General features: G+C 46.9%; 1 protein-coding gene across 2 annotated transcripts in view; it reads right to left on the bottom strand.

Annotated features, from left to right (window-relative positions):
- The window catches only part of LOC119975452 (gamma-aminobutyric acid type B receptor subunit 1-like), a 103,624-nt gene that overhangs the window by 43,515 nt on the left and 37,361 nt on the right, over positions 1 to 22,748 (bottom strand). For both annotated transcript variants that reach the window (XM_038815124.1, XM_038815125.1), the window contains exons 6-9: positions 10,190 to 10,381; positions 8,935 to 9,183; positions 6,968 to 7,031; positions 4,900 to 4,977 (exon numbers count right to left, since the gene is read on the bottom strand). In XM_038815124.1, the coding sequence (XP_038671052.1) occupies positions 4,900 to 4,977; positions 6,968 to 7,031; positions 8,935 to 9,183; positions 10,190 to 10,381 (583 nt within the window). The remainder of the gene's footprint in view (positions 1 to 4,899; positions 4,978 to 6,967; positions 7,032 to 8,934; positions 9,184 to 10,189; positions 10,382 to 22,748) is intronic.

Below are 22,748 nucleotides of genomic sequence, written 5' to 3'. Positions count from 1 at the left end.
AGTGAGCTTCAAGGTGTTAGTGAGCTTCAAGGCCTGCAGAATGAGGTGAACAAAACTAGGGTTAGGGTTATGGTGGGAAATGGCTGCTACAACGAGCATCCCGAGTGTGGGCACAGCAGAGCCTGAGAAGAACCGTTCAGCACCAGGGTCTGCGGCATGTTTTCGGTGTGGGGGAGCCTACTCCCAAGAGATGTGCGGGTGCAAGAATTCTACCTGCTTCAGATTCAAGAAAAAGGGGCACCTGCCAGTTAAACGTAGAGTGAAGCTAAAAATAATGATCAAAAACAGGCCCTGTAAATAAGCTGGGGGAGGAACCCAGGCTCAAATACATTCATAATAACAATAATCTTTGTCACAAGTAGGCTTAAATTGCAATGAAGTTACTGTGAAGAGCCCCTAGGTCCAACTCAACAGGATATCTCCCACTGAGATTGTCTGAATGGTCAATGGCTGCCCCCTGAACATGGGAGGGCGACACTGGCATCATGGCCACCATCACTGGTAAAAGACCATTCGAACATCTCCAGAGGGACTGCAGCCCTCAAGTCTGAGCCATCCTGGGGATACTTTAGCGGCGTACACTGGAGAGACACTAAAGATAGTGGGGGCAACCTCTGTACCCGGATCTGACAGGAACCAGTCAGCTCAGTTACCCGTCATGGTGCCTGAAGGACAGAGGCCCAGTCTCATGACATTGGACTGGCTACAACAAATAAAACTGAACTGACTGGAAATATTTAGAAGCCAAGATGGAATATTCCAGGGGCGGAATTCTCAGTTCCTGTGGCCAAGTGCTGGCTCGAACGGAAAATCCGCGGGAGCTTCACGGCAAAGAAAACAGCACAAGCCCCTCTCCGATTCCGGTACCGGTGAGGGGCTAACACCGGCGCTGCGCGAAACGGCCGCCGATCGTGTCGCTGACGGCTGGAGAATGACCAGGTCCCGGGCCGCGTATGCGCACAGTTGAGGACCTGCAACGGTCGTGCGTACAACATGGCGCTGGTCGTGTGCGTAACCTAACCCACTGACCCACAGCCCATCCCCGAGCCACCCCCCAAACCCTGGCAGATGCCCGCCTCAGCCAGCGGAACACAGTGTGGCATCACTGGACACAGTTTGCAGTCGGCATGCCTGCTCAGACCATACGTGTCCCGCGCAGGCGGGACCTCGGCCCATCGGGGCGGAGTACTGCGGGTGGGCCGGCCTGATGAGGCAGCAACAGCATAGCGACTCTGTGCGCCGCGCGTCACGGTGGTGCCGGTTAGGAGGGGGCAGGGAATCGCAAACCGGCATCAGACTGGCGCCGGCCCCGAATCCACTGTCAGAAACGATTCTCCGCCCGATCGCCAAATCCGATTTTGCCGTCAGGCAACGGAGAATTCCGCCCTGAGGGTTTCTATGTAAATATTAGGAGATATTCCAGAGGGAACTGGGTCGGATAAAAGGGGGTAAAGCTGAGATTTATCTAAACCCCCGAGGCTGCACCTAGATTTCTCTGCACTCGACCGGTGCCATGTGCGTTACTCCAGAAAGTAGAGATCGAAGGGGAGTGTCAGGTCTCTGGGTGCACGGGGAGTCACTGGTCTCTGGGTGCAGGGGGAGTCACTGGTCTCTGGGTGCAGGGGGAGTCACTGGTCTCTGGGTGCAGGGGGAGTCACTGGTCTCTGGGTGCAGGGGGAGTCACTGGTCTCTGGGTGCAGGGGGAGTCACTGGTCTCTGGGTGCAGGGGGAGTCACTGGTCTCTGGGTGCAGGGGGAGTCACTGGTCTCTGGGTGCAGGGGGAGTCACTGGTCTCTGGGTGCAGGGGGAGTCACTGGTCTCTGGGTGCAGGGGGAGTCACTGGTCTCTGGGTGCAGGGGGAGTCACTGGTCTCTGGGTGCAGGGGGAGTCACTGGTCTCTGGGTGCAGGGGGAGTCACTGGTCTCTGGGTGCAGGGGGAGTCACTGGTCTCTGGGTGCAGGGGGAGTCACTGGTCTCTGGGTGCACGGGGAGTCACTGGTCTCTGGGTGCACGGGGAGTCACTGGTCTCTGGGTGCACGGGGAGTCACTGGTCTCTGGGTGCACGGGGAGTCACTGGTCTCTGGGTGCACGGGGAGTCACTGGTCTCTGGGTGCAGGGGGAGTCACTGGTCTCTGGGTGCACGGGGAGTCACTGGTCTCTGGGTGCAGGGGGAGTCACTGGTCTCTGGGTGCAGGGGGAGTCACTGGTCTCTGGGTGCAGGGGGAGTCACTGGTCTCTGGGTGCAGGGGGAGTCACTGGTCTCTGGGTGCAGGGGGAGTCACTGGTGTCTGGGTGCAGAGAAAGTGTCTGGTCTCCCGATGCAGTGAAAGTGTCTGGTCTCTCGATGCAGGGGGAGTGTCTGGTCTCCCGATGCCCAGGGTGTGTCTGGTCTCCCGATGCAGGGGGAGTGTCTGGTCTCCCGATGCAGGGGGAGTGTCTGGTCTCCCGATGCAGGGGGAGTGTCTGGTCTCCCGATGCCCAGGGTGTGTCTGGTCTCCCGATGCAGGGGGAGTGTCTGGTCTCCCGATGCCCAGGGAAAGTGTCTGGTCTCCCGATGCAGGGAAAGTGTCTGGTCTCCCGATGCAGGGAAAGTGTCTGGTCTCCCGATGCAGGGGGAGTGTCTGGTCTCCCGATGCAGGGGGAGTGTCTGGTCTCCCGATGCAGGGAAAGTGTCTGGTCTCCCGATGCAGGGAAAGTGTCTGGTCTCCCGATGCAGAGAAAGTGTCTGGTCTCTCGATGCAGGGAAAGTGTCTGGTCTCTCGATGCAGGGGGAGTGTCTGGTCTCTCGATGCAGGGGGAGTGTCTGGTCTCCCGATGCCCAGGGTGTGTCTGGTCTCCCGATGCCCAGGGTGTGTCTGGTCTCCCGATGCAGGGGGAGTGTCTGGTCTCCCGATGCAGGGGGAGTGTCTGGTCTCCCGATGCCCAGGGTGTGTCTGGTCTCCCGATGCAGAGAAAGTGTCTGGTCTCCCGATGCAGAGAAAGTGTCTGGTCTCTCGATGCAGGGGGTGTGTCTGGTCTCCCGATGCAGAGAAAGTGTCTGGTCTCTCGATGCAGGGGGAGTGTCTGGTCTCCCGATGCCCAGGGTGTGTCTGGTCTCCCGATGCAGAGAAAGTGTCTGGTCTCCCGATGCAGAGAAAGTGTCTGGTCTCTCGATGCAGGGGGTGTGTCTGGTCTCCCGATGCAGAGAAAGTGTCTGGTCTCTCGATGCAGGGGGAGTGTCTGGTCTCCCGATGCCCAGGGTGTGTCTGGTCTCCCGATGCAGAGAAAGTGTCTGGTCTCCCGATGCAGAGAAAGTGTCTGGTCTCTCGATGCAGGGGGTGTGTCTGGTCTCCCGATGCAGAGAAAGTGTCTGGTCTCCCGATGCAGGGGGAGTGTCTGGTCTCTCGATGCAGGGGGAGTGTCTGGTCTCTCGATGCAGGGGGTGTGTCTGGTCTCCCGATGCAGAGAAAGTGTCTGGTCTCCCGATGCAGGGGGAGTGTCTGGTCTCTCGATGCAGGGGGTGTGTCTGGTCTCCCGATGCAGGGAAAGTGTCTGGTCTCCCGATGCAGGGGGAGTGTCTGGTCTCCCGATGCAGGGGGAGTGTCTGGTCTCCCGATGCAGGGGGAGTGTCTGGTTTGTCAGTGCAGCCACTGCTTATCTTTGTGGCAGGCTATAGATTTTCAATTCTCTGCACACTGCGTCGCTCTACTTTCTCCACGTACCTCTCTCTCCTTTGTCACCTGCGACACTGCATGACTAACGTAATTAATCTCCACCCAGCCCACTCGCGCCGTGAGCTCACACTGCTGAATCACGAACTGTCCTGTGACTCGCTAACTCCTCCTTTACCGCAGCTACAACACTTACCATCCTAAGCACTACATTCTTAAAAAACCTTTTCCTTCTCTTTCCACTGTCTTCTCACTGTGTATCTCACCTTGCATTTATATCAAATGCTGCAGAAGGAGGCCATTCAGCCCATTCAGCCCTTGGAAAGAGCACCCTACCTGGGCCCACACCTCCACCCTACCCACGTAACCCAGTAACATGACCCAGCTTTTTTGGACACGAAGGGCACTGACAGTGCAGCACTCCCTCAGTACTGACTCTCTCACAGTGCAGCACTCCCTCAGTACTGACCCCCTGACAGTGTAGCGCTCCCTCAGTACTGACCCTCTGACAGTGCAGCACTCCCTCAGTACTGACTCTCTCACAGTGCAGCACTCCCTCAGTACTGACCCCCTGACAGTGCAGCACTCCCTCAGTACTGACTCTCTCACAGTGCAGCACACCCTCAGTACTGACTCTCTCACAGTGCAGCACACCCTCAGTACTGACCCTCTGACAATGCAGCACTCCCTCAGTACTGACTCTCTCACAGTGCAGCACTCCCTCAGTACTGACTCTCTGACAATGCAGCACTCCCTCAGTACTGACTCTCTCACAGTGCAGCACTCCCTCAGTACTGACTCTCTCACAGTGCAGCACTCCCTCAGTACTGACTCTCTCTCAGTGCAGCACTCCCTCAGTACTGACCCTCTGACAGTGCAGCACTCCCTCAGTACTGATCCTCTGACAGTGCAGCACTCCCTCAGTACTGACCCTCTGACAGTGCAGCACTCCCTCAGTACTGATCCTCTGACAGTGCAGCACTCCCTCAGTACTGACTCTCTCACAGTGCAGCACTCCCTCACTATTATTGCCAGGCTATATTTTTTGCACTGAAGTTTCTTGGGACTTGAACCCAAAACCTTCTGCCTGAGACAGGGGAGCGAGCCAGTGAGCCGTAGCTGATGGAGCAGCTGCTACCTTGATGAAGAAATACACAGTGTGAAGGATTAACAAAGGCCAGTGGCTTTCCAGACAGGTGAAGATGGAGTGTCAGGTATTGATTCCGAGTGACAGCGAATGGTGACTTACCAAACCAGCGGTCGGTGCCAAAGTACGACATGTTGTCATTCGTGCTGTCATAGTAACATATCTTCACGTATTTAGCATCTGTGGGGAAAGAGTAGAGTCATTCTATTGCTGAAACATCCCAGCCTCATCTCAAAAAGGGGATTAACCCTCTCCCCTCCCCCTCCCATTCACACAGACGCAGGGCAGCTTGTCCCCAGTGAAGGGGATTAATTCTTTGATCAGACTTTGGCACAGTGGGCAATGCCTGATGGTGGTGGCAGGGATGGTGGTGGCGGGGAGGGTGGGTGGCGGGGAGGGTGGGTGGCGGGGAGGGTGGGGGGGTCTAATTCAACCAGATGCTGCGAGCTCTTTTGCAACAACTGATGTTTTAGTCAAAGAGGGGCTAGTTTGTACGCATATAACCTGTAAGTAAAATATTAAGGGAGGTCCTGAATGTGGGCAAGTCATTTCTCATATACTGAATTAACCATTGCATTCAATACTGAGAACAGAGTGTTCCCTGTGTACTCAACTAATCAATATTTAGTTATCTCTCCTCCAAGCTCTGAAACATGGCAAAGCTTGATACATTAGTAGTACCCCAGTAGTTTTCCTAAGGCTGTGCACGCAAACACTAAGCTAGTTTTGATAGGCACCAATCAATCTCAAGTAATGTCCAAAATTTGATTAACAAGTTATCCTCTAAGCAACAGACATTCATTCGAATAAACCAGGAGGTCCCTGCTGAGAATTAGAAGCCACTGACGCAAAGGAGGAGTTAAACCAGAGATAAGGGGCGGGATTCTCTGAGCCCCACCAGGTCGGAGAATCGGCGGGAGCCGGAATGAGTCACGCCCCCGCCGTCTCCGGCACCAGAGATTCGACGGGGGGGGGGGGGGGGGGGGGGGGGGGGGGACTGGTGCCAATCCGCCACTGTCATGCCGGTCCCGCCGGCGTGAATCAAACCACCTACCTTACCGGTGGGACCAGGCGGCGCGGGCGTGCTCCGGGGTCCTGGGGAGGGCGCGGGGCGATCTGGCCCCGGGGGCCTGTGTCGTGGGGGCACTCGCGGGGATGACGTCAGCAGCCGCTGGCGCTCCGGCGCATGCGCGGACTTCCACTGGGCGGCGAAGTCCCTTCGGCCCCGGCTGTCGTGGCGCCAACCACTCCGGCACGGGCCTAGCCCCTCAAGGTTAGGGCTTGGCCCCTATTTCGCACCTTTGGGGTGGCCCGACGCCGGAGTGGTTCACGCCACTCCATCCCGCCGTGACCCCCGCCCCGCCGGGTAGGGGAGAATCCCGCCCAAGAATTCTCTTAAAAATAGGACCTCGTGGTTCATGTTTTTGTTCCTGGATTCTTGAATCATTCATCTGTTTGTTTGTGTTTCGTGATTTCTTTTGTGCTTATGCTTTTTGCTATGTGCTTGACTTTTTATGTTTTGTTTGATATTTTGTTTCTAAATTTGATTTGGTTTTGCAGTTCTTATTCAAGTGTGTACCCGTGAAGTGGTTGACAATAAAGTTATATGTTTGAACCTCACCAACCAGACGACTGATCATTATTAGAAGAGAAAAATAAAATTCCCATCACTCATTCCTACTCCATTTAGCACACGGGGAGACACTGGAGTAGTAATCCGGTAGCAGTCCAATTCTTTGGGGACCTGGGTTTTAATCCCAGATGGTGAAATTTGAATTTGTTTAGCTCAGTGGGCAAAACAGCTGGTTTGTAATGCAGAACAAGGCCAGCAGCGCGGGTTCAATTCCCGTACAGGCCTCCCCCAACAGTGGCGACCTGGGGCTTTTCACAGTAACTTCACTGAAGCCTACTTGTGGCAATAAGCGATTATTATTATTAATAATCTAGTGATGACCATTGTCGGTTGTTGTAAAAACCCATCTGGTTCACTAATGTCCTTTCGGGAAGGAAATCTGCTGCCTTACCTGGTCTGGCCTACATGTGACCCCCAGATTCATTGTCCTCTGAAATGGCGAGACACTCAGTCCAAGGGAAATTAGGGATGGACAACAAATGCTGGCTCCTCCCAGGTACTTGAAATTATTTTTTAAAACCAGAGTGATAAATGTACCTTGTAATTGCTCAACCATTGTCCAGGCCATTCGAGATCCACTGGCGTCAAAAACCACGTGACCCTGGGGGGAGGAAGGACATGTCAACGTGGGAAGTCCATCAATGTCCAGAACGGGTCGGGTGCAGGAAACAAGAGTGGGTGAGAGAAGATGCACACGTCAAACCAATGGTAATGTCAGCTGTAAAGCTGGGAGCACCAGAACGTGCCTCAAGGCTTGCACAGATCCACCCCATAACACATATCAAACACACACTGGAGAGCTGGAAAGGACTTGCCCTGTGCCATGAATAATTTCCTGCCATAAAACAAACAGGCACGTACAAGATGCACACTCACATACACTCTCTCAATAGACACACATATACACATTCTCGCATGCACAGGCACACTCACATTCTCTCGTGCACAGACACACATGGATTCCCTCATGCACAGGCACACATGTAGTCACACACACACACTCAAACTCCCTCATGCACACATATGCACAGGCACACACACATTCTCCCTCATGCACAGGCACACACTCATGCACAGGCACACACACTCCCTCATGCACACGCATATACATGCACACTCATGCACAGGCACACACACACTCTCCCTCATGCACAGGCACACACACACACTCATGCACAGGCACACACACACTCAAACTCCCTCATGCACAGGCACACACACACACTCCCTCATGCATAGGCACACACACTCATGCACAGGCACACACACACACACACACACTCCCTCATGCACACACATATACATGCACACACTCTCATGCACAGGCACACACACACTCTCCCTCATGCACATACATATACATGCACACACTCTCGTGCACAGGCACACACACACTCTCCCTCATGCACAGGCACACACACACACTCAAACTCCCTCATGCACAGGCACACACACACTCTCCCTCATGCACAGGCACACACACTCATGCACAGGCACACACACATATACATGCACACACTCTCATGCACAGGCACACATACACTCTCCCTCATGCACAGGCACACACACACACTCATGCACAGGCACACACACACTCTCCCTCATGCACATGCAAGGCACACACACACACACACACTCATGCACAGGCACACACACACACACACTCACGCACAGGCACACACACTCATGCACAGGCACACACACTCATGCACAGGCACACACACACTCATGCACACGCACACACACACTCATGCACACGCACACACACACTCATGCACACGCACACACACACACACTCATGCACAGGCACACACACACACTCATGCACAGGCACACACACACACACACTCATGCACAGGCACACACACACTCCCTCATACACACGCATATATAGGCACACACACTCATGCACAGGCACACACACACTCATGAACAGGCACACACACACTCATGAACAGGCACACACACACTCATGAACAGGCACACACACACTCATGAACAGGCACACGCATATACAGGCACACACACTCATGCACAGGCACACACACATGCACAGGGACACACTCTCATGCACAGGGACACACTCTCATGCACAGGGACACACTCTCATGCACAGGGACACACACACAGTCCCTCATGCGCGCACACACACACATGCAGCACACACACAGACGCATGCAGATACATACCCACTGACATACACTTAAAGACACATATGAAGATAACACAAGCACACAAACAATACATGCACAGCGGGATGCAGACTCTCACAGACACAGATACACGAGCACACAGTCAGATACAGACACACTCCGAGAAGCGCAAACATCCAGACACATGGACATACACAGACATGCACAGGCAGATACAGACACACATATCAACACAGGTACACACTGATACAAAAGCACACATGCACAGACACACGCATGCAGATATACAAACAGAGACAAATACACACACACACATATACACCCATGATAAGCACACAGAAACACACATACCGAGACCCCATCGAAAGAGGAGGAATTCATAGCTTTGTAAAGTTCATCAGTGATGTCGCTGTTCTGGCTCCGATAGTTGAACTGCTCCAACCGCATCTGCTTCTTCTCCAGCTCCTGGGCCGTTTTATTCAAAGCCAGGGCCAGAGCCCAGATGGCATCGTAGGCCAGGGGGGCCTCTTGGTATCCCCCAGTCTCCTCTGGCGATTTCTTGATTATCACCTGCAGTTTCTCCAAGAACTCCTGAGATGTCTGAGGATAGAGACGGTGCGGGGAGGTTAATATGGGTTACGTCACCCCATCAACCTCACTGCTGTCAAGCAACACCTTGATTTTTAAATTCTTATTCCTCGTTTTCGAGTCCCACCATGGCTTCCTCCCCCCCCCCCCCCCCCCCCCCCCCCCCCCCCCCCCCCCCCCCAGTTTCTGTAATCTCCTCCAGAACCGCGACCTTCGGGGATCTCCGCGTTCCTCAAATTCTGAACAACTGAGGATCCCAAATTTTCATCGCTCCCCATCGGCGGCTGTCTCTTCAGCTGTTGAGGCCTGGGACTCTTGAATTTCCTCCTTCAATCCCTTTGTTTCTCTACTTTGTTTTTCGCCTTTCAGATGCTTCTAACAGCTACTGGGGAGGCAGTGGCGAAGCGGCATGGTCATTGGGCTGCCAATCCAGAGGCTTACGGTATTGCTCTGGGTTCGAAACCCACCCCGGCAGATGGCGAAATTGGAATCGGGAAGCAAATCTGCCACCCTCACCTGGTCTGACCCACATGTACCAATACCACTCTGCCGCTACCTCCCCGCGAAACCTCAGGCGAGATATTTTATTTTACAACACTACCATTAGGATGTCGTCCTCTGTGTGGCATCGCTATATAATTCCATGATCCCATCTCAAACTTGTTCAGCAGCAATGAGCCAAACTTTCTTCGCCAATAGTCCCCTATCCTTGACCAGTACTTGGACAATCAAGGCTACAGAGCCACCCTGCTCTCCAAATCTTCCTGCTTTTGTAATGGCATTTACTGCATCGTCACTGGGGGAAAGTGCTGGGGCTCTCTCCCTAACAACACCACAGGAACACCTTCACCTCCCATCCACCCCCTCCCCTGCACACTGGGAAAGGTCAAGATGGTTCCCCACTACCACACTCCCAAGGGCAGCTAGAGGAGGGGTAATAAAGGTCAGTGAAGCCAACGCTCAACGCTTTAAAAAAAAAAGCAACTGCCCCCCCCTTCCACTCGAGCTGCGTCCTCACCATTTTGGAGATTCCCCTGCTGTTGGTGGGATTCACCATAAGGATCTCCGTGGTGAGGTGCCCCTCCACCGCCTCAGTCATTTGCTGCACTGTACAGTTGATGTTATTGTCTTGGATCTTAAACCAGTTGTCAGCGTACCATCCAATCAGAAACCAGACATACTTCTTACCGTACAACTTCTCTTTGTATACCTGCCAATAGAAGGGGGGAGAAATTGTAAGAAATTAACTGGGAGAGTCATTAGCACAGTGCATCGGAACAGAAGGGGCACATTAACACAGTTACAGTGAGGTGCGCTGTGTAATACCAGGGGAGTGTTGTACTGAGAGATGTGTATTCTATCAGACTGTTACTGGGAAGCTTTTTTTTAACCAGTGTTACTGTGCGGAATGAGAGGCGTATATCATAGCGTTACAGTGAGGAGAGTGTGATAAACATCGTTAGAGTGACAGCAGTGTAATATCAGAGTCATGATGTGGAGATGCTGGCGTTGGACTGCGGTGAGCACAGTAAGAAGTCTTACAACATCAGGTTAAAGTCCAACAGGTTTGTGTCAAACACCAGCTTTCGGAGCACTGCTCCTTCCTCAGGTCAGGCCTTATATCTGAGGAAGGAGCAGTGCTCCGAAAGCTAGTGTTTGAAACAAACCTGTTGGACTTTAACCTGGTGTTGGAAGACTTCTTACTAATATCAGAGTGTTACAGTGAGAGGAGTATTGTACACCATGTTACAGACAGAGTAGTGTAATATCAGTGTTACTTAGAGGGGAGTGTTATACACCATGTTACAGACAGAGTAGTGTGATATCAGAGTGTTACAGTGAGAGGAGTGTTATACACCATGTTACAGACAGAGCAGTGTAATATCAGAGTGTTACAGTGAGAGGAGTGTTATACACCATGTTACAGACAGAGCAGTGTAATATCAGAGTGTTACAGTGAGAGGAGTGTTATACACCATGTTACAGACAGAGCAGTGTGATATCAGAGTGTTACAGTGAGAGGCGTGTTATAAACATTGTTACAGTGACAGCAGCGTAATATCAGAGTGTTACAGTGAGAGGAGTGTTATACACCATGTTACAGACAGAGCAGTGTGATATCAGAGTGTTACAGTGAGAGGAGTGTTATACAACATGGTACAGACAGAGCAGTGTGATATCAGAGTGTCACAGTGAGAGGAGTGTTATACACCATGTTACAGACAGAGCAGTGTAATATCAGAGTGTACTTAGAGAGGAGTGTTATACACCATGTTACAGAGTAGTGTGATATCAGAGTGTTACAGTGAGAGGAGTGTTATACACCATGTTACAGACAGAGCAGTGTGATATCAGAGTGTTACAGTGAGAGGAGTGTTATACACCATGTTACAGACAGAGTAGTGTAATATCAGAGTGTACTTAGAGAGGAGTGTTATACACCATGTTACAGAGTAGTGTGATATCAGAGTGTTACAGTGAGAGGTGTTATACACCATGTTACAGACAGAGCAGTGTGATATCAGAGTGTTACAGTGAGAGGAGTGTTATACACCATGTTACAGAGTAGTGTAATATCAGAGTGTTACAGTGAGAGGCGTGTTACACACCATGTTACAGAGCAGTGTAATATCAGAGTGTTACAGTGAGAGGAGTGTTATACACCATGTTACAGACAGAGCAGTGTGATATCAGAGTGTTACAGTGAGAGGAGTGTTATACACCATGTTACAGACAGAGCAGTGTGATATCAGAGTGTTACAGTCAGAGGAGTGTTATACACCATGTTACAGACAGAGCAGTGTGATATCAGAGTGTTACAGTGAGAGGGGAGTGTTATACACCATGTTACAGACAGAGTAGTGTAATATCAGAGTGTTACAGTGAGAGGAGTGTTATACACCATGTTACAGACAGAGTAGTGTGATATCAGAGTGTTACAGTGAGAGGAGTGTTATACACCATGTTACAGACAGAGTAGTGTGATATCAGAGTGTTACAGTGAGAGGAGTGTTATACACCATGTTACAGACAGAGCAGTGTAATATCAGAGTGTTACAGTGAGAGGAGTGTTATACACCATGTTACAGACAGAGCAGTGTGATATCAGAGTGTTACAGTGAGAGGAGTGTTATACACCATGTTACAGACAGAGCAGTGTGATATCAGAGTGTTACAGTGAGAGGAGTGTTATACACCATGTTACAGAGTAGTGTGATATCAGAGTGTTACAGTGAGAGGAGTGTTATACACCATGTTACAGACAGAGCAGTGTAATATCAGAGTGTTACAGTGAGAGGAGTGTTATACACCATGTTACAGACAGAGCAGTGTAATATCAGAGTGTTACAGTGAGAGGAGTGTTATACACCATGTTACAGAGTAGTGTGATATCAGAGTGTTACAGTGAGAGGAGTGTTATACACCATGTTACAGACAGAGCAGTGTAATATCAGAGTGTTACAGTGAGAGGAGTGTTATACACCATGTTACAGACAGAGCAGTGTGATATCAGAGTGTTACAGTGAGAGGAGTGTTATACACCATGTTACAGACAGAGCAGTGTAATATCAGAGTGTTACAGTGAGAGGAGTGTTATACACCATGTTACAGACAGAGCAGTGTGATATCAGAGTGTTACAGTGAGAGGAGTGTTTTAAACATTGTTATAGTGAGAGCAGTGTGATATCAGAGTGTTACTTAGAGGGGAGTGTTATACACCATGTTACAGACAGAGTAGTGTGATATCAGAATGTTACAGTGAGAGGAGTGTTATACACCATGTTACACAGAGTAGTGTAATATCAGAGTGTTACAGTGAGAGGAGTGTTATACACCATGTTACACAGAGTAGTGTAATATCAGAGTGTTACAGTGAGAGGAGTGTTATACACCATGTTACAGAGTAGTGTAATATCAGAGTGTTACAGTGAGAGGAGTGTTATACACCATGTTACAGACAGAATAGTGTGATATCAGAGTGTTACAGTGAGAGGAGTGTTATACACCATGTTACAGACAGAGCAGTGTAATATCAGAGTGTTACAGTGAGAGGAGTGTTATACACCATGTTACAGACAGAGCAGTGTGATATTAGAGTGTTACAGTGAGAGGAGTGTTATACACCATGTTACAGACAGAGTAGTGTAATATCAGAGTGTTACAGTGAGAGGAGTGTTATACACCATGTTACAGACAGAGTAGTGTGATATCAGAGTGTTACAGTGAGAGGAGTGTTATACACCATGTTACAGACAGAGCAGTGTAATATCAGAGTGTTACAGTGAGAGGAGTATTGTACACCATGTTACAGACAGAGCAGTGTGATATCAGAGTGTTACTTAGAGGGGAGTATTGTACACCATGTTACAGACAGAGTAGTGTAATATCAGAGTGTTACAGTGAGAGGAGTATTGTACACCATGTTACAGACAGAGCAGTGTGATATCAGAGTGTTACAGTGAGAGGAGTGTTATACACCATGTTACAGACAGAGCAGTGTGATATCAGAGTGTTACAGTGAGAGGAGTGTTATACACCATGTTACAGACAGAGTAGTGTAATATCAGAGTGTTACAGTGAGAGGAGTGTTATACACCATGTTACAGACAGAGCAGTGTGATATCAGAGTGTTACAGTGAGAGGAGTGTTATACACCATGTTACAGACAGAGCAGTGTAATATCAGAGTGTTACAGTGAGAGGAGTGTTATACACCATGTTACAGACAGAGCAGTGTGATATCAGTGTCACAGTGAGAGGAGTGTTATACACCATGTTACAGACAGAGCAGTGTGATATCAGAGTGTTACAGTGAGAGGTGTTATACACCATGTTACAGACAGAGCAGTGTGATATCAGAGTGTTACAGTGAGAGGAGTGTTATACACCATGTTACAGACAGAGCAGTGTGATATCAGAGTGTTACAGTGAGAGGAGTGTTATACACCATGTTACAGAGTAGTGTAATATCAGAGTGTTACAGTGAGAGGAGTGTTATACACCATGTTACAGACAGAGCAGTGTAATATCAGAGTGTTACTTAGAGGGGAGTGTTATACACCATGTTACAGACAGAGCAGTGTGATATCAGTGTCACAGTGAGAGGAGTGTTATACACCATGTTACAGATAGAGCAGTGTGATATCAGAGTGTTACAGTGAGAGGAGTGTTATACACCATGTTACAGACAGAGCAGTGTAATATCAGTGTTACAGTGAGAGGAGTGTTATACACCATGTTACAGACAGAGCAGTGTGATATCAGTGTTACAGTGAGAGGAGTGTTATACACCATGTTACAGACAGAGTAGTGTGATATCAGAGTGTTACAGTGAGAGGAGTGTTATACACCATGTTACAGACAGAGCAGTGTAATATCAGAGTGTTACAGTGAGAGGAGTGTTATACACCATGTTACAGACAGAGTAGTGTGATATCAGAGTGTTACAGTGAGAGGAGTGTTATACACCATGTTACAGACAGAGTAGTGTGATATCAGAGTGTTACAGTGAGAGGAGTGTTATACACCATGTTACAGACAGAGCAGTGTAATATCAGAGTGTTACAGTGAGAGGAGTGTTATACACCATGTTACAGACAGAGTAGTGTGATATCAGAGTGTTACAGTGAGAGGAGTGTTATACACCATGTTACAGACAGAGTAGTGTGATATCAGAGTGTTACAGTGAGAGGAGTGTTATACACCATGTTACAGACAGAGCAGTGTAATATCAGAGTGTTACAGTGAGAGGAGTGTTATACACCATGTTACAGACAGAGCAGTGTGATATCAGAGTGTTACAGTGAGAGGAGTGTTATACACCATGTTACAGACAGAGCAGTGTGATATCAGAGTGTTACAGTGAGAGGAGTGTTATACACCATGTTACAGAGTAGTGTGATATCAGAGTGTTACAGTGAGAGGAGTGTTATACACCATGTTACAGACAGAGCAGTGTAATATCAGAGTGTTACAGTGAGAGGAGTGTTATACACCATGTTACAGACAGAGCAGTGTAATATCAGAGTGTTACAGTGAGAGGAGTGTTATACACCATGTTACAGAGTAGTGTGATATCAGAGTGTTACAGTGAGAGGAGTGTTATACACCATGTTACAGACAGAGCAGTGTAATATCAGAGTGTTACAGTGAGAGGAGTGTTATACACCATGTTACAGACAGAGCAGTGTGATATCAGAGTGTTACAGTGAGAGGAGTGTTATACACCATGTTACAGACAGAGCAGTGTAATATCAGAGTGTTACAGTGAGAGGAGTGTTATACACCATGTTACAGACAGAGCAGTGTGATATCAGAGTGTTACAGTGAGAGGAGTGTTTTAAACATTGTTATAGTGAGAGCAGTGTGATATCAGAGTGTTACTTAGAGGGGAGTGTTATACACCATGTTACAGACAGAGTAGTGTGATATCAGAATGTTACAGTGAGAGGAGTGTTATACACCATGTTACACAGAGTAGTGTAATATCAGAGTGTTACAGTGAGAGGAGTGTTATACACCATGTTACACAGAGTAGTGTAATATCAGAGTGTTACAGTGAGAGGAGTGTTATACACCATGTTACAGAGTAGTGTAATATCAGAGTGTTACAGTGAGAGGAGTGTTATACACCATGTTACAGACAGAATAGTGTGATATCAGAGTGTTACAGTGAGAGGAGTGTTATACACCATGTTACAGACAGAGCAGTGTAATATCAGAGTGTTACAGTGAGAGGAGTGTTATACACCATGTTACAGACAGAGCAGTGTGATATTAGAGTGTTACAGTGAGAGGAGTGTTATACACCATGTTACAGACAGAGTAGTGTAATATCAGAGTGTTACAGTGAGAGGAGTGTTATACACCATGTTACAGACAGAGTAGTGTGATATCAGAGTGTTACAGTGAGAGGAGTGTTATACACCATGTTACAGACAGAGCAGTGTAATATCAGAGTGTTACAGTGAGAGGAGTATTGTACACCATGTTACAGACAGAGCAGTGTGATATCAGAGTGTTACTTAGAGGGGAGTATTGTACACCATGTTACAGACAGAGTAGTGTAATATCAGAGTGTTACAGTGAGAGGAGTATTGTACACCATGTTACAGACAGAGCAGTGTGATATCAGAGTGTTACAGTGAGAGGAGTGTTATACACCATGTTACAGACAGAGCAGTGTGATATCAGAGTGTTACAGTGAGAGGAGTGTTATACACCATGTTACAGACAGAGTAGTGTAATATCAGAGTGTTACAGTGAGAGGAGTGTTATACACCATGTTACAGACAGAGCAGTGTAATATCAGAGTGTTACAGTGAGAGGAGTGTTATACACCATGTTACAGACAGAGCAGTGTGATATCAGTGTCACAGTGAGAGGAGTGTTATACACCATGTTACAGACAGAGCAGTGTGATATCAGAGTGTTACAGTGAGAGGTGTTATACACCATGTTACAGACAGAGCAGTGTGATATCAGAGTGTTACAGTGAGAGGAGTGTTATACACCATGTTACAGACAGAGCAGTGTGATATCAGAGTGTTACAGTGAGAGGAGTGTTATACACCATGTTACAGAGTAGTGTAATATCAGAGTGTTACAGTGAGAGGAGTGTTATACACCATGTTACAGACAGAGCAGTGTAATATCAGAGTGTTACTTAGAGGGGAGTGTTATACACCATGTTACAGACAGAGCAGTGTGATATCAGTGTCACAGTGAGAGGAGTGTTATACACCATGTTACAGATAGAGCAGTGTGATATCAGAGTGTTACAGTGAGAGGTGTGTTATACACCATGTTACAGACAGAGCAGTGTAATATCAGTGTTACAGTGAGAGGAGTGTTATACACCATGTTACAGACAGAGCAGTGTGATATCAGTGTTACAGTGAGAGGAGTGTTATACACCATGTTACAGACAGAGTAGTGTGATATCAGAGTGTTACAGTGAGAGGAGTGTTATACACCATGTTACAGACAGAGCAGTGTAATATCAGAGTGTTACAGTGAGAGGAGTGTTATACACCATGTTACAGACAGAGTAGTGTGATATCAGAGTGTTACAGTGAGAGGAGTGTTATACACCATGTTACAGACAGAGTAGTGTAATATCAGAGTGTTACAGTGAGAGGAGTGTTATACACCATGTTACAGACAGAGCAGTGTAATATCAGAGTGTTACTTAGAGGGGAGTGTTATACACCATGTTACAGACAGAGCAGTGTGATATCAGTGTCACAGTGAGAGGAGTGTTATACACCATGTTACAGATAGAGCAGTGTGATATCAGAGTGTTACAGTGAGAGGAGTGTTATACACCATGTTACAGACAGAGCAGTGTAATATCAGAGTGTTACAGTGAGAGGAGTGTTATACACCATGTTACAGACAGAGCAGTGTGATATCAGTGTTACAGTGAGAGGAGTGTTATACACCATGTTACAGACAGAGTAGTGTGATATCAGAGTGTTACAGTGAGAGGAGTGTTATACACCATGTTACAGAGTAGTGTAATATCAGAGTGTTACAGTGAGAGGAGTGTTATACACCATGTTACAGACAGAGCAGTGTGATATCAGAGTGTTACAGTGAGAGGAGTGTTATACACCATGTTACAGACAGAGCAGTGTGATATCAGAGTGTTACAGTGAGAGGAGTGTTATACACCATGTTACAGACAGAGTAGTGTGATATCAGAGTGTTACAGTGAGAGGAGTGTTATACACCATGTTACAGACAGAGTAGTGTGATATCAGAGTGTTACAGTGCGAGGAGTGTTATACACCATGTTACAGACAGAGCAGTGTGATATCAGTGTTACAGTGAGAGGAGTGTTTTAAACATTGTTATAGTGAGAGCAGTGTGATATCAGAGTGTTACTGAGAGGGGAGTGTTATACACCATGTTACAGACAGAGTAGTGTGATATCAGAGTGTTACAGTGAGAGGAGTGTTATACACCATGTTACAGACAGAGTAGTGTAATATCAGAGTGTTACAGTGAGAGGAGTGTTATACACCATGTTACAGACAGAGCAGTGTGATATCAGAGTTTTACAGTGAGAGGAGTGTTTTAAACATTGTTATAGTGAGAGCAGTGTGATATCAGAGTGTTACAGTGAGAGGAGTGTTATACACCATGTTACAGACAGAGCAGTGTGATATCAGTGTGTTACAGTGAGAGGAGTGTTATACACCATGTTACAGACAGAGCAGTGTGATATCAGAGTGTTACAGTGAGAGGAGTGTTATACACCATGTTACAGACAGAGTAGTGTGATATCAGTGTGTTACAGTGAGAGGAGTGTTATACACCATGTTACAGACAGAGCAGTGTGATATCAGAGTGTTACAGTGAGAGGAGTGTTATACACCATGTTACAGATAGAGCAGTGTGATATCAGAGTGTTACAGTGAGAGGAGTGTTATACACCATGTTACAGATAGAGCAGTGTGATATCAGAGTGTTACAGTGAGAGGAGTGTTATACACCATGTTACAGATAGAGCAGTGTGATATCAGAGTGTTACAGTGAGAGGAGTGTTATACACCATGTTACAGACAGAGTAGTGTAATATCAGAGTGTTAAAGTGAGAGGAGTGTTATACACCATGTTACAGACAGAGTAGTGTGATATCAGAGTGTTACTTAGAGGGGAGTGTTATACACCATGTTACAGACAGAGCAGTGTGATATCAGAGTGTTACAGTCAGAGGAGTGTTATACACCATGTTACAGACAGAGCAGTGTGATGTCAGAGTGTTACAGTGAGAGGAGTGTTATACACCATGTTACAGAGTAGTGTAATATCAGAGTGTTGCAGTGAGAGGAGTGTTATACACCATGTTACAGACAGAGCAGTGTGATATCAGAGTGTTACAGTGAGAGGAGTGTTATACACCATGTTACAGACAGAGTAGTGTGATATCAGAGTGTTACAGTGAGAGGAGTGTTATACACCATGTTACAGACAGAGTAGTGTGATATCAGAGTGTTACAGTGCGAGGAGTGTTATACACCATGTTACAGACAGAGCAGTGTGATATCAGTGTTACAGTGAGAGGAGTGTTTTAAACATTGTTATAGTGAGAGCAGTGTGATATCAGAGTGTTACTGAGAGGGGAGTGTTATACACCATGTTACAGACAGAGTAGTGTGATATCAGAGTGTTACAGTGAGAGGAGTGTTATACACCATGTTACAGACAGAGTAGTGTAATATCAGAGTGTTACAGTGAGAGGAGTGTTATACACCATGTTACAGACAGAGCAGTGTGATATCAGAGTGTTACAGTGAGAGGAGTGTTTTAAACATTGTTATAGTGAGAGCAGTGTGATATCAGAGTGTTACAGTGAGAGGAGTGTTATACACCATGTTACAGACAGAGCAGTGTGATATCAGTGTGTTACAGTGAGAGGAGTGTTATACACCATGTTACAGACAGAGCAGTGTGATATCAGAGTGTTACAGTGAGAGGAGTGTTATACACCATGTTACAGACAGAGTAGTGTGATATCAGTGTGTTACAGTGAGAGGAGTGTTATACACCATGTTACAGACAGAGCAGTGTGATATCAGAGTGTTACAGTGAGAGGAGTGTTATACACCATGTTACAGATAGAGCAGTGTGATATCAGAGTGTTACAGTGAGAGGAGTGTTATACACCATGTTACAGATAGAGCAGTGTGATATCAGAGTGTTACAGTGAGAGGAGTGTTATACACCATGTTACAGATAGAGCAGTGTGATATCAGAGTGTTACAGTGAGAGGAGTGTTATACACCATGTTACAGACAGAGTAGTGTGATATCAGAGTGTTACTTAGAGGGGAGTGTTATACACCATGTTACAGACAGAGCAGTGTGATATCAGAGTGTTACAGTCAGAGGAGTGTTATACACCATGTTACAGACAGAGCAGTGTGATGTCAGAGTGTTACAGTGAGAGGAGTGTTATACACCATGTTACAGAGTAGTGTAATATCAGAGTGTTGCAGTGAGAGGAGTGTTATACACCATGTTACAGAGTAGTGTGATATCTGTGTGTTACAGTGAGAGGAGTGTTATACACCATGTTACAGACAGAGTAGTGTGATATCAGAGTGTTACAGTGAGAGGAGTGTTATACACCATGTTACAGACAGAGCAGTGTAATATCAGAGTGTTACAGTGAGAGGAGTGTTACACACCATGTTACAGACAGAGCAGTGTAATATCAGAGTGTTACAGTGAGAGGAGTGTTATACACCATGTTACAGACAGAGCAGTGTAATATCAGAGTGTTACAGTGAGAGGAGTGTTATACACCATGTTACAGACAGAGCAGTGTGATATCAGAGTGTTACAGTGAGAGGAGTGTTATACACCATGTTACAGACAGAGTAGTGTAATATCAGAGTGTTACAGTGAGAGGAGTGTTATACACCATGTTACAGACAGAGTAGTGTGATATCAGTGTGTTACAGTGAGAGGAGTGTTATACACCATGTTACAGACAGAGCAGTGTGATATCAGAGTGTCACAGTGAGAGGAGTGTTATACACCATGTTACAGACAGAGCAGTGTAATATCAGAGTGTTACAGTGAGAGGCGTGTTATACACCATGTTACAGACAGAGTAGTGTAATATCAGTGTTACAGTGAGAGGAGTGTTATACACCATGTTACAGACAGAGTAGTGTGATATCAGAGTGTTACTTAGAGGGGAGTGTTATACACCATGTTACAGACAGAGCAGTGTGATATCAGTGTTACAGTGAGAGGAGTGTTATACACCATGTTACAGACAGAGCAGTGTAATATCAGAGTGTTACAGTGAGAGGCGTGTTATACACCATGTTACAGACAGAGTAGTGTAATATCAGTGTTACAGTGAGAGGAGTGTTATACACCATGTTACAGACAGAGTAGTGTGATATCAGAGTGTTACTTAGAGGGGAGTGTTATACACCATGTTACAGACAGAGCAGTGTGATATCAGAGTGTTACTTAGAGGGGAGTGTTATACACCATGTTACAGAGTAGTGTGATATCAGAGTGTTACAGTGAGAGGAGTGTTATACACCATGTTACAGACAGAGTAGTGTAATATCAGAGTGTCACAGTGAGAGGAGTGTTATACACCATGTTACAGACAGAGTAGTGTGATATCAGAGTGTTACAGTGAGAGGAGTGTTATACACCATGTTACAGACAGAGCAGTGTGATATCAGAGTGTTACAGTGAGAGGAGTGTTATACACCATGTTACAGACAGAGCAGTGTAATATCAGAGTGTTACAGTGAGAGGAGTGTTATACACCATGTTACAGACAGAGCAGTGTAATATCAGAGTGTTACAGTGAGAGGAGTGTTATACACCATGTTACAGACAGAGCAGTGTGATATCAGAGTGTTACAGTGAGAGGAGTGTTATACACCATGTTACAGAGTAGTGTAATATCAGAGTGTTGCAGTGAGAGGCGTGTTATACACCATGTTACAGACAGAGTAGTGTAATATCAGAGTGTTACAGTGAGAGGAGTGTTATAAACATTGTTACATTGACAGCAGCGTAATATCAGAGTGTTACTTAGAGGGGAGTGTTATACACCATGTTACAGACAGAGCAGTGTGATATCAGTGTTACAGTGATGGGATTGCTATATCCATGTAAGTTAGTGAAGGAAAGTTGTATCAGAGATTTACAGTGAGGGGATTGGTATATCTGTGACATTTAGTGAAGGAATGTTGCTGTTGAAAATAGTGGCGTCCAAAACATGTATGTTTTCAAGGTGTTAGATATAGTGGTAAAAGGGATCAAAGGATATGGGGGGGAGGGGGAAGACGGGAACAGTAGGATAATCAGCCATGATCATAATGAGTGGTGGAGCAGGCTCGAAGGGCCAAATGGCCTCCTTCTGCTCCTATTTTCTGTTTCTATGTTCTACCAGACATTTGCAGTGAGGCGTTTGTTATTTGTGTGACAGCTAATGAGGGAAAGTAGTCTCAGAGTGTTTGTGTGTGAGGTCTAAGTAATATACTGCACAGTATCCGATCTGGGTGTGTTTGTTGGCATAGTTATGAGATACAAACTTGTGTTTGTTTTTTTAGCACCTTACCATATCTTTCTGAACTGTCTTACACCTACAATGAATTATTCTGAAGTGTGATGGCATTTATTAATGTGACTAAGCTGGCACCCAAACAGATAGCAATGGTATAGTTTGTGGGATAATGTGTTTTATAAAAGTTCTTTCAAGAGAAGTGGGCATCGCTGGTAAGGCCAGTTTTTAGTTCCAATCCCCACATGTCATTTTCTTTTTGAAAAATATTTTATTGGAGGTAATTTCAAACGTATACAAGCAAACAGCAACATAGAACATCGAAAAATACAGCACCGAACAGGCCCTTCGGCCCACAATGTTGTGCTGAACTTTTGTCCTAGATTAAGAACAAATTAATCTACACCCCAGCATTCTACCGTAATCCATGGACCTATCCAATAGCTGCTTGAAGGTCCCTAACGTTTCCGACTCAGCTACTTCCTCAGGCAGTGCATTCCATGCCCCCACTACTCTCTGGGTAAAGAA

The sequence above is a fragment of the Scyliorhinus canicula genome, chromosome 13, assembly GCF_902713615.1.
Source record: "Scyliorhinus canicula chromosome 13, sScyCan1.1, whole genome shotgun sequence".
Classification (NCBI taxonomy): Eukaryota; Metazoa; Chordata; class Chondrichthyes; order Carcharhiniformes; family Scyliorhinidae; genus Scyliorhinus; species Scyliorhinus canicula.
This window is presented reverse-complemented; position numbering and strand designations above follow the sequence as displayed.